General features: G+C 26.8%; 1 protein-coding gene across 1 annotated transcript in view; it reads right to left on the reverse strand.

Annotated features, from left to right (window-relative positions):
• Positions 1 to 13331, reverse strand: part of mael (germ-plasm component protein maelstrom) — a 29358-nt gene extending 16027 nt beyond the window's left edge. The window contains exons 1-5 of the mRNA XM_087163575.1: positions 13043 to 13331; positions 8883 to 8990; positions 6243 to 6348; positions 3295 to 3441; positions 207 to 248 (exon numbers count right to left, since the gene is read on the reverse strand). Of these exons, the coding sequence (XP_087019701.1) occupies positions 207 to 248; positions 3295 to 3441; positions 6243 to 6348; positions 8883 to 8990; positions 13043 to 13171 (532 nt within the window). The 5' untranslated portion in view covers positions 13172 to 13331. The remainder of the gene's footprint in view (positions 1 to 206; positions 249 to 3294; positions 3442 to 6242; positions 6349 to 8882; positions 8991 to 13042) is intronic.
• Positions 13332 to 14119: the final 788 nt, after the last annotated feature.

Below are 14119 nucleotides of genomic sequence, written 5' to 3' on the forward strand. Positions count from 1 at the left end.
ACTTTTTTTTTTTGCTAATTCAAAAAAGACAAACTTTCTTTGGAGAGGTGGATAAATTCTTGATTTTTTAGTAACAAAATATTTTCTAGGAATGGTGCTCGCATGTTTGTGTACATTATACGGATCTGGTGTGCACTAAAAATAACACTTCCCAACTGCAGGAAATTATTTGTTTATAAATAGATAAAAAGAGAAATTTAACTTACTTAAACGTTTTGCTTCGCCAGCATAACCAGTGGGAATACGACCTACAAAAATAAATAATGGAGTGGAACATTATGAGTCTGTTTTAATAAGCACAATTACATTAAAAATGAATGAATTTGTCTCGATTTTTATTGTTAAGATTACTCAAGGTATGCTTTCAAAGATAAATATTTTTATCATAAAAATAAAACTGAGCTTGACACTGTCATATGCTAAAATACATCAGGGAATGTAAACATTACAAAATAAACATTACAGGGAATGTAAACCTACAAAAATAAATAATGGAGTGGAACATTATGAGTCTGTTTTAATAAGCACAATTACATTAAAAATGAATGAATTTGTCTCGATTTTTATTGTTAAGATTACTCAAGGTATGCTTTCAAAGATAAATATTTTTATCATAAAAATAAAACTGAGCTTGACACTGTCATATGCTAATTCTGTTTTGGCCATTCTTTTATTACTCCAAATTATTATGTATGACCTTCTGACTTAATTGTTTAAATAAAAGGTCTGAATAAATCAAATTACTAAATATCCATGATTAGGCTTTACAAAAAAAATTCTACACAATGTATCCATAACTACCAGAAATTATTGATAGTCGTAACCTATATTTACCTTTTCCAAAAAAAGGTATAGCTGAAATCCCCTTTTTTTTTTCTTCTCTTTTTAAGTAAGAAATAATACTGTTTTAGAAACCAATTAAATATCACTATTATTTAAATCTTATATTGCATTTTAATTGGTGTCTTTAAAAATATAAGAATTCTTTTTTAAAAAAAAACTCACTTATCTTAAATAACCAGAAAAATTTGTATTTAATACAAATTTTCCTAAACATTCTATTCTTACTAATTTATTTACCTTATCTAAGATTTTACAGAATCTATGCCTAGGTAAGAATTTGTTTCACTTAAATATTATTTTTTAGAAAATAAAAATATTCCAACACATCTTAGACCTTTAAAAGGAATATAATTCTGAAAAACATTTTCTTTATTAGCAGCCCTTGTCTTATTTTGCTTAAAATTATACCAACTCAGTAAGGTGTGTCTATTTTATGCATTTTCAGGATTTGAAAGCCAAAAAACAAAATTCTTTAATAAATCTTTGGAGAAAAATGCAGATGATTTAAAAAAGATTCCTGCTAAGTTAAAAAGAGAATCAGTTATCAATTTTCTAGAAAAATTGTAGAATAAATTCCTAAACTAAGTTATTGGATTTTAAATTACCTTTAATGCAGTTGGGACATTGAATAAAAACTAATTTTCTGTATTGCAATTTCAAATCTTAGCAACCTGGTGTGTCTCCTCAGAGGTATTCTTCGATAAAACTTGAATAATAAATTACAAAATCTTGCAGTTTTTCTTCCCATTTTAACTTTAAAATTATCCAATGAAATTATCACACTTAAGATTTTGATTTATGTAACAAATAATAGGGAAAACAACAAAGATCTGAAGCAGTAAATTTGTTAAGGTAGACCATCAGTCTAACAAATAGCATAGTTCTTAATGCAGTAAGGGTTTTTAATAAAATACAAATCATTCAGTTCTCAGTACACAAAAAGAATAATGAAATAAAAGCTACAAACATTGCAGTTCCTCAAGTGCCAAAATATATTTTTTTCTGCTACTCCAAGAAAATAATGCACTCTATTATAATCAATGCAAATAAGGGTGAAAATTTGATGACAAATGTGCTTTGAAAATTTAGTTCGATTTAGATTTATTATTTCTTTAAATGTGAATTGCTATGATGGTTTCTTATATATAATCAAAAAAAGACACAGAATTAGAGCTGCATATTTATCTTTACTTGTAGATGAAATTACAAAAAAAAAAATCACTATTTGATATTCATGCAGTAATAGAATATCAAATATCATTGTCTTCCCTTGGAATAATTGGTTTAATATTAATGAAAAGTCTTAATTTTTCAAATCTTTCCTTGAAGGTCTGTTTTGTTTACATAAAGACAAAAAAATCATAAATGTGCATATTAATAGATGGATAAGGAAGTACAGAATTTATTGTTTACTAGATATCATAGACAATTTTTTCATGTTAACTCTTTTCTATCTTGTGTTTTAATTTTTAAGATAGTGGAGTTTATTTTATTTCCAGAAGAACTTAGAAATTTATGAAAATTTAAATTTTTAATGCACATTCATTTTAAAAAGCAAAACAAAATTGAAATCAAGAATATTTCTATTTTTTTTATAATTAATGAATTCTTTTTAAAGATATTTTTTAAATAAATAAATTTCATTAAATTTCCTACAATATTTGTTATTCTCTAATATAGTAACTTATAAGCTAATATAATTGAAAACATATATTTAATAAAAGTAAAACATATATTTTACATAAGTAAAACATATATTTTACATAAGTAAAACATATATTTTACATAAGTAAAACATATATTTTATATAAGTAAAGCACACATTTAATACATCAACTTCACTTAGAATATAACACATGATACAGTTACAACAAAAAAATTTCATTAGAAAATGTAATCTAACTTAGGGGCAGTATTTTTTTTTTTTTTAAATAAAAAACAAATTCCATTTAAAACTTTTATATTTTAGTGATTAGTGCTTACTAGCAATTAAAATTACCATAATTTTATGGGATTATCATTATTTCATAATATTTTATGTTAATCTAAAATTATGTTTGTTGATCTCAAATTGTTTTACTATATAGTAATATAAATACTATTTAGTCTTCAGTGATAATTGTTTTATTCTTCCCTTATACAAAGTATTATTTTAAATTATCAAATCGATATGTTTATGAAGAGGAAAAAAAATGCATTTCATAAACTCTGGAAAAGAACTAATTTTGAGCTATCAAAAACCACTAATATGAAATTTTCAAATTAATATTAAATCAATCGCTAATTAAATTTTTATTTATTTTATTGAATTCTATATATAAAATACTTTTTGTGCATATCCCTTATAAAAAAATAGTACAATGTACAATGGCATGATTTTAAAAGAACCAAAGATGTTAGGATTGTATTTCCCTAAATCTATAGGAATCACTAATTAATAAATATACAAACCTGGATAAATGATCTTGTGGTACTCTCTGTGAATTCCATTTTTGATTGAATATTCCACTAAGCCAACTTCATTAGGGTAATAATGAGTTTCTGTTTTACACATGAGATTAAAAGCAATAAAATAAAATGGCCTTCTCGACGTAAATTCTAGAAAAATATAAGTGATAAAAAACATAAGGTTGCTATAGTTTAACAAAGTAAATTTTGTAACATAAATTTACCAGTAGATTAGACTTATTGTTAAACTTATTGTGAGCTCAACTTAAAATGAAAATTTCTTGAGTAAAATCATTAAAGATGCATGACAAAAAATTAATGTCTTTATAAATTTAAATTATCAATATTTTCACAACATAAAATTCTAAATAAATTATATGCAGCATAATTCAAATTATTAATTATGTATAAGTTTACTTTTATCTCTAATCAACAGAAAAAATATTTACAAATGAAAGAGAAGCCGAGTATAAATTTTTTCTCTAATACTTTTAAATAAAATATGCAAGAATTTTTATTCATAAATATGATTGGTGATTTCTTGAAACTTCTGGAGCTTGGATTTCCGAATTGCGATTAGCGAAAAATCCATAAATCTGGATTTTTTCCGGAGCATAATTATCTCTGATTTTAAAACAAGAGCTGCTTCATCAATTCGCTTCCTATGTCCATAAAAATTTCTACACATTAATTTTTCCACATTTTTACTTCTTAGAATGAATTCAATTTCATGCAATACATATTATTAAAGTTGCTAAAAATGTTTAAATTATTTTTTTACAAGAAAGGTTTAATAAAAGATATTCATGACTAAACAAATACCATCTCTTCACAGAATGAAATGATAGTACCCATAGGAAAAAATGGGAAATATATAAAATGTTTTTAGCAAATGGCTCATGAGTAGGGCCCTATATATTAGACAGAAATATTTTTACAATTTTACGATAAAGATGGCTAGGTTGCGGATGACTTAGGAAACATTTGAAACTGAAAAAAATTACTTAATTTGGAAGAAAAAAAAACTTTTAATTTTTTTCCCTTCTCACTTTAACTGCAATTTATCTATTACAAAAAAATTATAACATTTTAAGAGTAATGTGTTTAAAATTACAAATTGTAAAAATATTTATTACTATAGAAATTAAAAATTTCACCATTTGTGATTTTAAATGCTACTTTTTACGAAATTTATAGTAAGGATTTCAACTAATATTGCAAGTTTTAAAATTGTTGATGTTGTAATTGCACACGAAAATAATGTTGAAAGATTAATATGGAAGTTAGGTCGAATAAAAGATATTTTTTCAGGCAGAGATGGTAGAATAAGGTCATGCGAAATCCAATTAAAAAACAGTGTTGTAAATAGACCCATTGAAAGACTTAACTTATTAGAAAGTAATTGATTACTTTGTTTATTCTTTGTTTGAAATATTCATTAAATGTTGATTTTTTTGTAAGTGTATAACATTTGTATGGTTATTTGTAATAGAATGCATCGTTAAACCAATGCATTGGAGTGGGCTGGATGTAGAAAGTTTATGTTTTGAATTAATAGATGGTGTTGCCCACTCTTTTGTTTTGGCTATTCTAATGTTTACTTTTTGTTTTGTTGTTATTAAAGAATATGAATCCTTACCTCTGTGATGCTTTTTTTTATACCATGAGGTTTGTTGGAAGAGTATGAAACATTTTTTTCTATCTTAGCTTTCACTCCTAAAATTATTGATACTTAATGATTTTTATTTTTGAGATAAATGTGTTCATACACATATTTATCTCTTCTTTATTTAAAGCTTTGTAATTCCATTATCCTGCACTATTGATTTTAAAATAAAAATACATTTTAGAAATAGTTTGTACTGTACTTTTGTAAAAAAAAATTGATGTCTCATTTTTAAAATTATGAATAGAAGTTATTCTACTTCATACATATTAATTATTATTATCTTTAATGGAGAGGGGGACAAATATTTTTTCTCACATTTGAAAGTTAGCTCAGACTGGCCCCAATTCTTCACAATGACAGTTTAATGTTTTAACCACTTTGCCACTGAAACTAATTTGCTAAAAGGAAGAATATTAAAAAATGAAAAAGGTGATTTGTAGATAAGATTATCTAGTAAATGACATTTTTTCTGGAAAACGGAAATTATGCAAATATTTGGAAATTAAGCTGACAATTGTAAATTATGTGGTCTTCCACATCTTCTGCCTCTTAGCACAATAGATCGGGCCTCTTATGATCCTAGCTGCATGATTTACAAGATAAATTATATGAAGAACCAGATCCAGTAGCTAGCTTAAACAGTTCTGAGGCTGAACTTCTTCAAAATATTTAAATATTTTAATTTTAATATTTAATATTTTAATATTTAATATTTTAATATTTAATATTTTAATATTTAATATTTTAATATTTAATATTTTAATATTTAATATTTTAATATTTAATATTTTAATATTTAATATTTTAATATTTAATATTTAATATTTTAATATGTAATATTTTAATATGTAATATTTTAATATTTAATATTTTAATATTTAATATTTAATATTTTAATATTTTAATATTTAATATTTTAATATAAATGTATGAATGAAATTCCTAACATATGACTTCCGTTAAGACTAATGATTGATTAAAAAAGATTTTATTTTTAAATATTGATTTTATTTCTAAATTTTACACTCCGCTCAGAATATATATACAATCTTTAGAAGTCTACATACACATAAACAGAATAGTTACTCAGAACTGTATAACTGCTAAGAATTTTATTATTCTTCAAAATTTAAAATAATAAATCTAAATTTAGAAAAATTCCAAACAGATTCACCTAATGAGAAATTGAATGTGAGAGCTTTATAAATAAATCAAATGTAAAAAGGTCAAAATTTAACAAATATAAATTTATGCAAATAATACTCAACAAATTTAACAATACCTATAAATGGCTCTAAATCCATGCAGGCAGGATTCACATAGTTTTTGACTGCTTGTCTTAACCTATTCTTATGTTGTTCTTTTTCCATAGCTTCTCGCAGATTATCCTTAAAATAAAATGAACTTTATTAAAAAAAGTAAGAATTTTTTACCACAATTAAATTTACATAGAAAGCATATATTTTACTACCATTTCAAATATAGAAATAAAATTTTACACCAAATGCGTAAAAGTTGACAGATATGCTAATTTTTTTTTTTTTTTTTTTTTACATAGACATGCGCTGGCTACAAAAACTCTTTAAACCAGCTTAAGAGAAGTATTATCAATAGTTATCAAAACAGTGAATTTTATTAGAAGTACAGCTTCTAATCATCGTCTTTTTAAACCACTATGTCAAGAACATGAGGTACTTCTGTACAACATGGAAGTGCGCTGACTGTCATGAGAGCAGGTTTTGAAACAAATATTTATGTTGAAGACAGAAGTATCACTTTTTCTAGAAGAAAAAAATAACCCACTCTTCGAATATTTCAACAACAAAAATTATTTTACATATAAATTGGCTTACCTGGCAGATATTTTTAACCACATGAACAATATAAGTCTTTTAATTCAAGGGCCTGATATCACCATTATGGATGTCATTTCCCTTTATTCCCTTCTAATAATTGATGTTTTTTGCAATTATTTTTTTCACAGGGAGGTGGTCCGTGACTTCTTAAAAAATTTTAAAAGGGGTCCATTGTACCAAAAAGGTTAAGAAACACTGATCTAGATAGTCTGAAAAGGAAGTTAAAACTATCCACACAGATAGTGTCGTATTTGCCTTACGTTAACTTATATATGAGTTTTGGGTAACTCATTAATTTCAAAGCATGAAGGTACTTTCGGATTGTATACCGATAGGCTTATCTTCTGAAATATATATATATACCCTGAGACAGAATTTTTTCTGGCTTTCTGCTACAAATCTTTAATAATAATAACAAATATGCATGTTAGTAATTTAAAATAGCAGAAGCTTTGTGTTTACAAAAAAAGAACCCCATTCAGATAAAATAAAAGTACATACAACTTTTTTTAAAAGAATATGCAATATTTTTTTTTAATTCTAATATTATGGTTAATATTATCACCTTTTGTAGAGGGAAAACAAACTAAAAATTGTAAAGCACTTTGTAAATTATCATCACATAAAAAAACATATATAATAAAAATCATAGCAACAACTACTGGAAAAAGATTGACAGAGGAACCGTGTGAATCTCATTCTTCAAAAAAGAGTTACTATATGCAAAGTTGGCAAAACTTTTGCTAAAACAAATCTTTCATAAGAAATACATAAGCCGTTACGTTCTTTCTAAATTATGTCAATTACACAACTTTCTTTCTCATTAAACTGTTCACTAAGTGCTGTTTGAGACATTCAGCCACATAACAAAAAATATTCTGAAAATTATACACAAATTTACAAATTCGCAACAATGTACAGACATACATGGTATTTATAGGTGTATGTTAACATTTTAAAATTTTATTTTTGATACAAACTTGCTATAACCAAAGATTTATTCATTCTACGTGCTTGATCCCTAAGACAACTTAAAAGTAGTAACACTAGCAAAATATTTTCCAAAGATTCATTAAAAAAGCGAAAAGCTTATTTCCATTCCTTAGGTTATTAGCTCTTAAAAAAGATGGTCTTAGCTACTAAAAATCGTGTAGACTCATGTCTATACCAAAAAGAAAAAGATGCAGATTTACAACAAGAAAAATAAAAAAATTTTACAGGCTAAGTAAATAATTTTAACCAAAGTGATCTGAGTTTTATTAAATACAGCACAACATTACTGATTCAAAACGCATGTCTATAATATCAATTAAACAAAGAATACGTAAGTTACAAAATTAGACAAAAATCTCATTCTCACAAATAAAATAAAAATTTTAACACAAAATATATTATTGTGAACAAAACAACCACATGGCAAGATCCCTTAACACATTTAAAGTAAAATTAAAGCATCAAAGTTACAACATAAAACTCTTGGTGTTCAGTCTAAACAGTTCTAACGATGACAATCAAAAACAAACTGAAAAGAACTTAACAAACTTAATTGGCTTTCATCCTAAAAGAAGAGTGGAGATATTTTTTCTTTTCTTTTTGTTAACAATAAATGATTTACAGTAGAATTCAAATGTTCAGAAAGCAAACTTATCATTTAATACAAAATATTTTGCTGGGATACCCCAACAACATTGTTTGTCATTTTTTCATCAAAATAAAAATTCATATAAAATTTACATTTAGAAATGGAGAATTTGACTGGTGCCTTTAAAGTAATCCATCAAACCACATTTAGTTAAAATGTTCTCTAGTTTGCAAAAATCATGAATTCTAATTTATTATTTATTAAGATTTAAACATTTTTATTTTCTGAAAGAAATATTTATAATTGATACAAAAATACTGAAGAAAGAAAAAGAGGTTATGTAAAACATATAAATTTAATCCATTGAAAATTCAACAGTTAACAAAAATTTTCTTTAATGTTTAAGAAATGTATAGTGGGTTCCAAAAACTAAGTGCCATGGAACAGGGTCAACAATAATCATAATAATAAGTTAGAAACTTACTTCTACTCGAGTTCCATCAGAAGCTAATTTGCCACCACGGAGGCAAGGATCATTTTTATGTTTCTCTGCGAGTTTTTCATATGGCTGTTTTTCAGCTACAGACAGTCTCTGTGGAAAAAAAAATCAATTTTAAATTAAAATAATAAACTTGAAATGTATCTTTAATTCAAATGTCATGAAACTAAATCTAAAGAATTCTTCAGTCAAAATAATTTTTAACAACTTTAAAAACAATTTTTAACAAATTTTCCAAAAAATAATCTTTGAAAAATAACAAATGAAAATCTAGATAACTATGGATATTAACAGTAAAACACTATTTAATGAGTGTTAAGAATATTGGGTAATTTTGAAAAATAGAAATAGCCTCCAACAATTTTAACTGTGTTTATTCACGATGTCTACCAATTGGTTGTAACAAAATTAATTTAAGAGTTGAAACAACTGGTGGAACTCTAACCCAAAGAATCTGTTTTAAAAACACGTTTTCCCTAATGTAAAAATGTGATTTCTAAGTAATTGTTGTTACGGATTTAAACACTGCTAATTTGGTTATTTAGCCTGTTATTTTTTATTACAATCTTATGAAAAGCAAATGTCAGATATGCCCTTGTAATTATGTATCATCTTTCGCAATAATTCCATCATATACTACACGATCTTCTGTAGAGATAGTTATTACAACCGATTTCCCTCTAATTCATAAAATCTTTATTTTTACTTCAATTTTATTATGACACGCTAATTTCAAATTGCAAAATATAGTATTAACTCTGTAATGCCCTTATAGTGAGTCAATTTCATTGCTTATTCACAGTCTTGTCTTTCATTTTACAGCATTATTGTTGAAGATTTTTATCCCATAGTATTTTATTTAAAATCCAGTAATTTTTAAAAGGATTTTTGGCCACTATTCGGTATTCACTCCTTTTGCAGTCAGTTGGCCAAATGTTCAACAAAATATTCGGTGGAATGTGCAACAAGGTATTTTTCAGTAAAATTATTTTTTTTTAATCGACTTAATAAAGAATAATCTAAAATGGTATTTTTAATTCTACAGTATTATAAATAGTTCCAGTTCATGTTAAGTTCTAAGACTTGCACACGGCTTTCAAATTTATGTTGACAAATGGAAAAGCGAAATTGGAAGAATTAAAGCTAGATTATTTTATGCTGAACCACAAGTTACGTACCACTCTTATTACGTACTCTTATTCAGGCGAGTCAATTTCATCATTTTTTCCACACTTTTTCTTCTAAGATTTAAGAAAGTTTTCTTTCATTTTTACTATTTTTATAAGAATGTAACATTTTAAAGTTGTGTTTCTGATAGACACTATTCTTTTATTATCACTTTTTTCAGTACATTAATATAGACAACCATAGAATGTGCGCTTGAGTTATGTAAAAAATGACAAAACTTTAGTTTTTTTCTTTTTTCTGTTTCTCTTTGGCTTTTTTTTTTTTTTTAGCAACATTTTTACTACAACACAGCAGTTTTTAAAGGGCATCAAGAAACTTAAATCTTTTATCGTCACACTTTATAAAAATATGGCTATGTGAAAAAGATTTAAGATTTTCAGTGTTAAATACTTTTTTTAAATAAAATTAAGAACGATATGTGTTTTGGTTTTGATCTAACTTGCTTGTTTGTTTTTTTAAAAAAAGTTTTTGTTTCAATCAACCTTTTTACTATAACGCAGCATTTAAGAAGGTTCCTATTAGATATTCTTTTTCTTAATATGATAATTAGAAAACTGAGATATTCTTTAGAGTATTAAGATAAATTTTATTTTTTTCTGTTTCGCTTTTGTATATAATCTTTTGTTTTTAGTAAATCCTTTCTTTTTACATTAAGTAACAAATTTTTAGTATAAACTAATTACAAACCATTTCCATTTGAACGAGCACTTTTTTAAACTTTCATTTCAAGCTAAGTCATTCTAATGACTTATCTTGAAATACTGAAAAGATAACTAAAGTTATCTCTTCAGTAGTTATCCCTGCAAATTTCAAACTGCATTTTTTTTTTACCAGTGGCACAAACTTTCAAACATTTCTTGGAAAGAAAAATGCTGTTTTACTTGAATTTTTAAAAATTAGAATTGCAGATTAAAATATTTTTAAAAGAAATATTGAATAATAAAAACTTGACTTAATGAAATATTTCAGTGCTTATAGAACTAAAAAAGTAGTTATTTAATGGATACTTAGCTACTATGATAAAAAGCAGCTTTGTTTCATTGCTAAAATAGGTATCCAATTATAACAGCCAAATTGTCTAAAATGCTTGTCCAGACTATGAAACTATATGAAATATGTAAGAAAAATTATGCATGAGTCAAAGATATAAGAACCTGTTATTTCAAACACAATTATCACTTACAACTGCTTATCCTTAAATTTAACTATTTTAAAACAGGTATTGATTTGATTATTTCTTATATTTCGACATTTGCTTATTGTTATTATTTTTGGTACATTGCTTGTGTACTTACCCTGTCCCATCAGGCATAAAAATATTAAGCTAAGAGCCAGCCTAGAATAAAAAATGCTGAAATGACACGAAAACGTCGAATTGCCAACATAACTTTTGAGATCTTAATGAATTATCACAAAAATAATGTTATTGTGGCTTATCTTCCAACTGTTTGATGAAGTCAGACAAGATCCAATAGACCAATAACCCTTATTAAATGGAAGTATATAAATCTTCTCTAGAAAGATCCGAGCAAGACATGTTAGGCAGAGGTCTGCTGAGCTTGACATTTACAGCAGACAGCAAGAATCATCCTGTTTTCAAAGAAAGAGAGATTCTTTGAGTGCCCTCTTGCCAATCTTGAAAATGCCATGCATGAGTCTCTGTCACAATTGAGAACAAATAAACAGCTTGCATACCAGTTCTTTTAACTTGGATACCAGTCATGATCAGGAGTCTTCCTGTCCATTGAAATTTCAGGTTTAACCTTAGACTCATGCTCTGAGAAGGTAAGGGCCAAAGAGAAAGGTGTAGCATAACAAAAACTCTCCTTGGCTAAGCGATTCGCTTGCTCATTGCCATAGATGTCAATGCGGGATGGAAAATGAACATCGCGCAGCTTTGAAATAAGTTTAAGAAGGATGGAAGTGCTAGTTTTATCTCAAACTGTAATCTAATTGTAAAGGCGTTGAAGGAAGCTGCGACTATTCGAAAGAATCGAAGAAGTTCCGCTTGTTGAGAATAGTTTTGAGGCCTTCATTTGCAATAAGCTTGCATTTAAAACTGAAGAGAAATCAGGGTAATGATGATCGACAACTTTTGTATGCTGGTTTCTCAATATAGATACCACTACCAGCATGGTCCCTCAGCTTTCTGCCATTCATAAACATTTTTAGGGCATTATCTGGGATCTCATACCAGCTGCTTAAGATGAATTGGAATAAAGTTTCAAGCTACTGGTGCAGAAACGCTGAAGTGGAAATGAACTCTGGGAAGTTTCTCTGAGGGATTCAGGCAAGATTTTAAGGAGTGGGATTCAACTTCAGCCCAAAAGCAAGTGCAGAAGTTCAACATGACTGAATGAACTATTTTTCTTCAGTCGCTGATTATTATGCAAGTTGTTTCGGTACACAAGGTTTTCATTACGCTGACCATAGCAAGAAATATTATTCAAATATTTTGTGAGGTTAGTTTTTCTAGTTACAAAAATACTGAAAACACCTCTCAAAAACTACTGAATTCAGTAAATATACTGAAGAAAAAAAAGTCAGAACAATAGTAAATAATATCTCAGTGGAAAAATGAAGGGGGAAAATGCTAAGAAGAGAAAGAATTAATGTTAAACATAAGGAAAAGATTTCCATAACGGCATCTTCCTCACAATAATCACCAACTTATAGCGACTTTTCTGTAGAGGACAGGGAGAAACTAAACAAAAACAAAAAAAAACTATTACAACTAAAATGGAAAACCAATAAGCCTGGAAAGCCAAGGTAAACTTATAAAAAAAAACATCAGCAGGTTAAAAGAAAAAAAGCCTTGGCGATCAATAGATGCCAACAAATACCAATACGTTAACATTCTCAACACAACATATACGTAATTTAAAAATGCAGTGTTAAACTGCCAGGCTGAAAAGTAATTTATTATAGATATCTTTCCACAATATGTTTTTACTTACTGCCCAAATAGGATGAGCTATTTGAGGCATATTCTCCATGGTAATTCTTATTCCTTTAGCAGCTTCTGTTTCTTGCATTTCCTTCATGAAAAAATAAAAGCTATTTTTCTTTTTATTTTTCGGAGCCATTCTTTCTAATTAATCAAATAGTTAATTTATAAAAATATGAATGGCAAATGTCAACGTAGAGACCCACAAAATAAGGTCATAAAATGAAAGTGTTCCAGAAAAAAAAACACCACGATGAGTACGATGACTAGATAGCTACCGACTGCTTACTTTTGTATTTGAATTTCAACAAATGTGTTTTTTTCAAAATGTTTTCAACAAAATTTTTTTATTTAATTGGGAATACTACAGCCTACGTCATAGATCGTGTTATTCCTACTAAATTTAACTAGTAAACAGCATTTTCTGCGAACCTGATTTCTAGCAACAAGTAAAAGCATCAAACAAAGTGTCTTGTTATAAGTCGCTACTCGCCAGGTTGAAATTGTATTAGTCTAGTTCCTTTGGAAATAATTTATATTGTTGTTTTACCGAAGTTTATGAATTTAGTAAGCATATTTAAAACTCAGTTTATTAATTAAACTAAAAGGTAAATGTTATTCCTAGTAAGTGGAAGTAGTTGTGCTTTTTTCATATTATACCCAATTAAAATATACAAAAGAGAATACAAAAAAAAAAATATAATTGTTATTAAATATAAGTTGGCGAAAAGTTCCGTTTACTCGTCGGGAAAGGAAATTAGCGTTTCTGGCGGAGGGAGCCAGTTTTCCTCTGATCGTGACGTTTACGCCTCTTCCTTCTCATTGGCTCAAATTTCCTGACTACTCCTTAGAACAAATCGGTTAAGATATATCAGTTATTATAACCGGTTCCGATTTCTTGTATTTAAATAACGTGTACAAAATATTAGTTCTTGAATAACGTACCTACAACGGTGTCTATTCCTAAAGATAAAACACACGTTTGCTAGCGTCTAATCTAAAGTTATTAATTCTTTTATTTTTTAAAAACAAATTTATTTGACTCAAGCTAACGAGATTACAGAATAGTAGTTTTAAAAAGTCTTTA

Source organism: Parasteatoda tepidariorum, chromosome 5, assembly GCF_982258835.1.
Source record: "Parasteatoda tepidariorum strain Cologne lab strain chromosome 5, Ptep-v5.0, whole genome shotgun sequence".
NCBI classification, from domain to species: domain Eukaryota; kingdom Metazoa; phylum Arthropoda; class Arachnida; order Araneae; family Theridiidae; genus Parasteatoda; species Parasteatoda tepidariorum.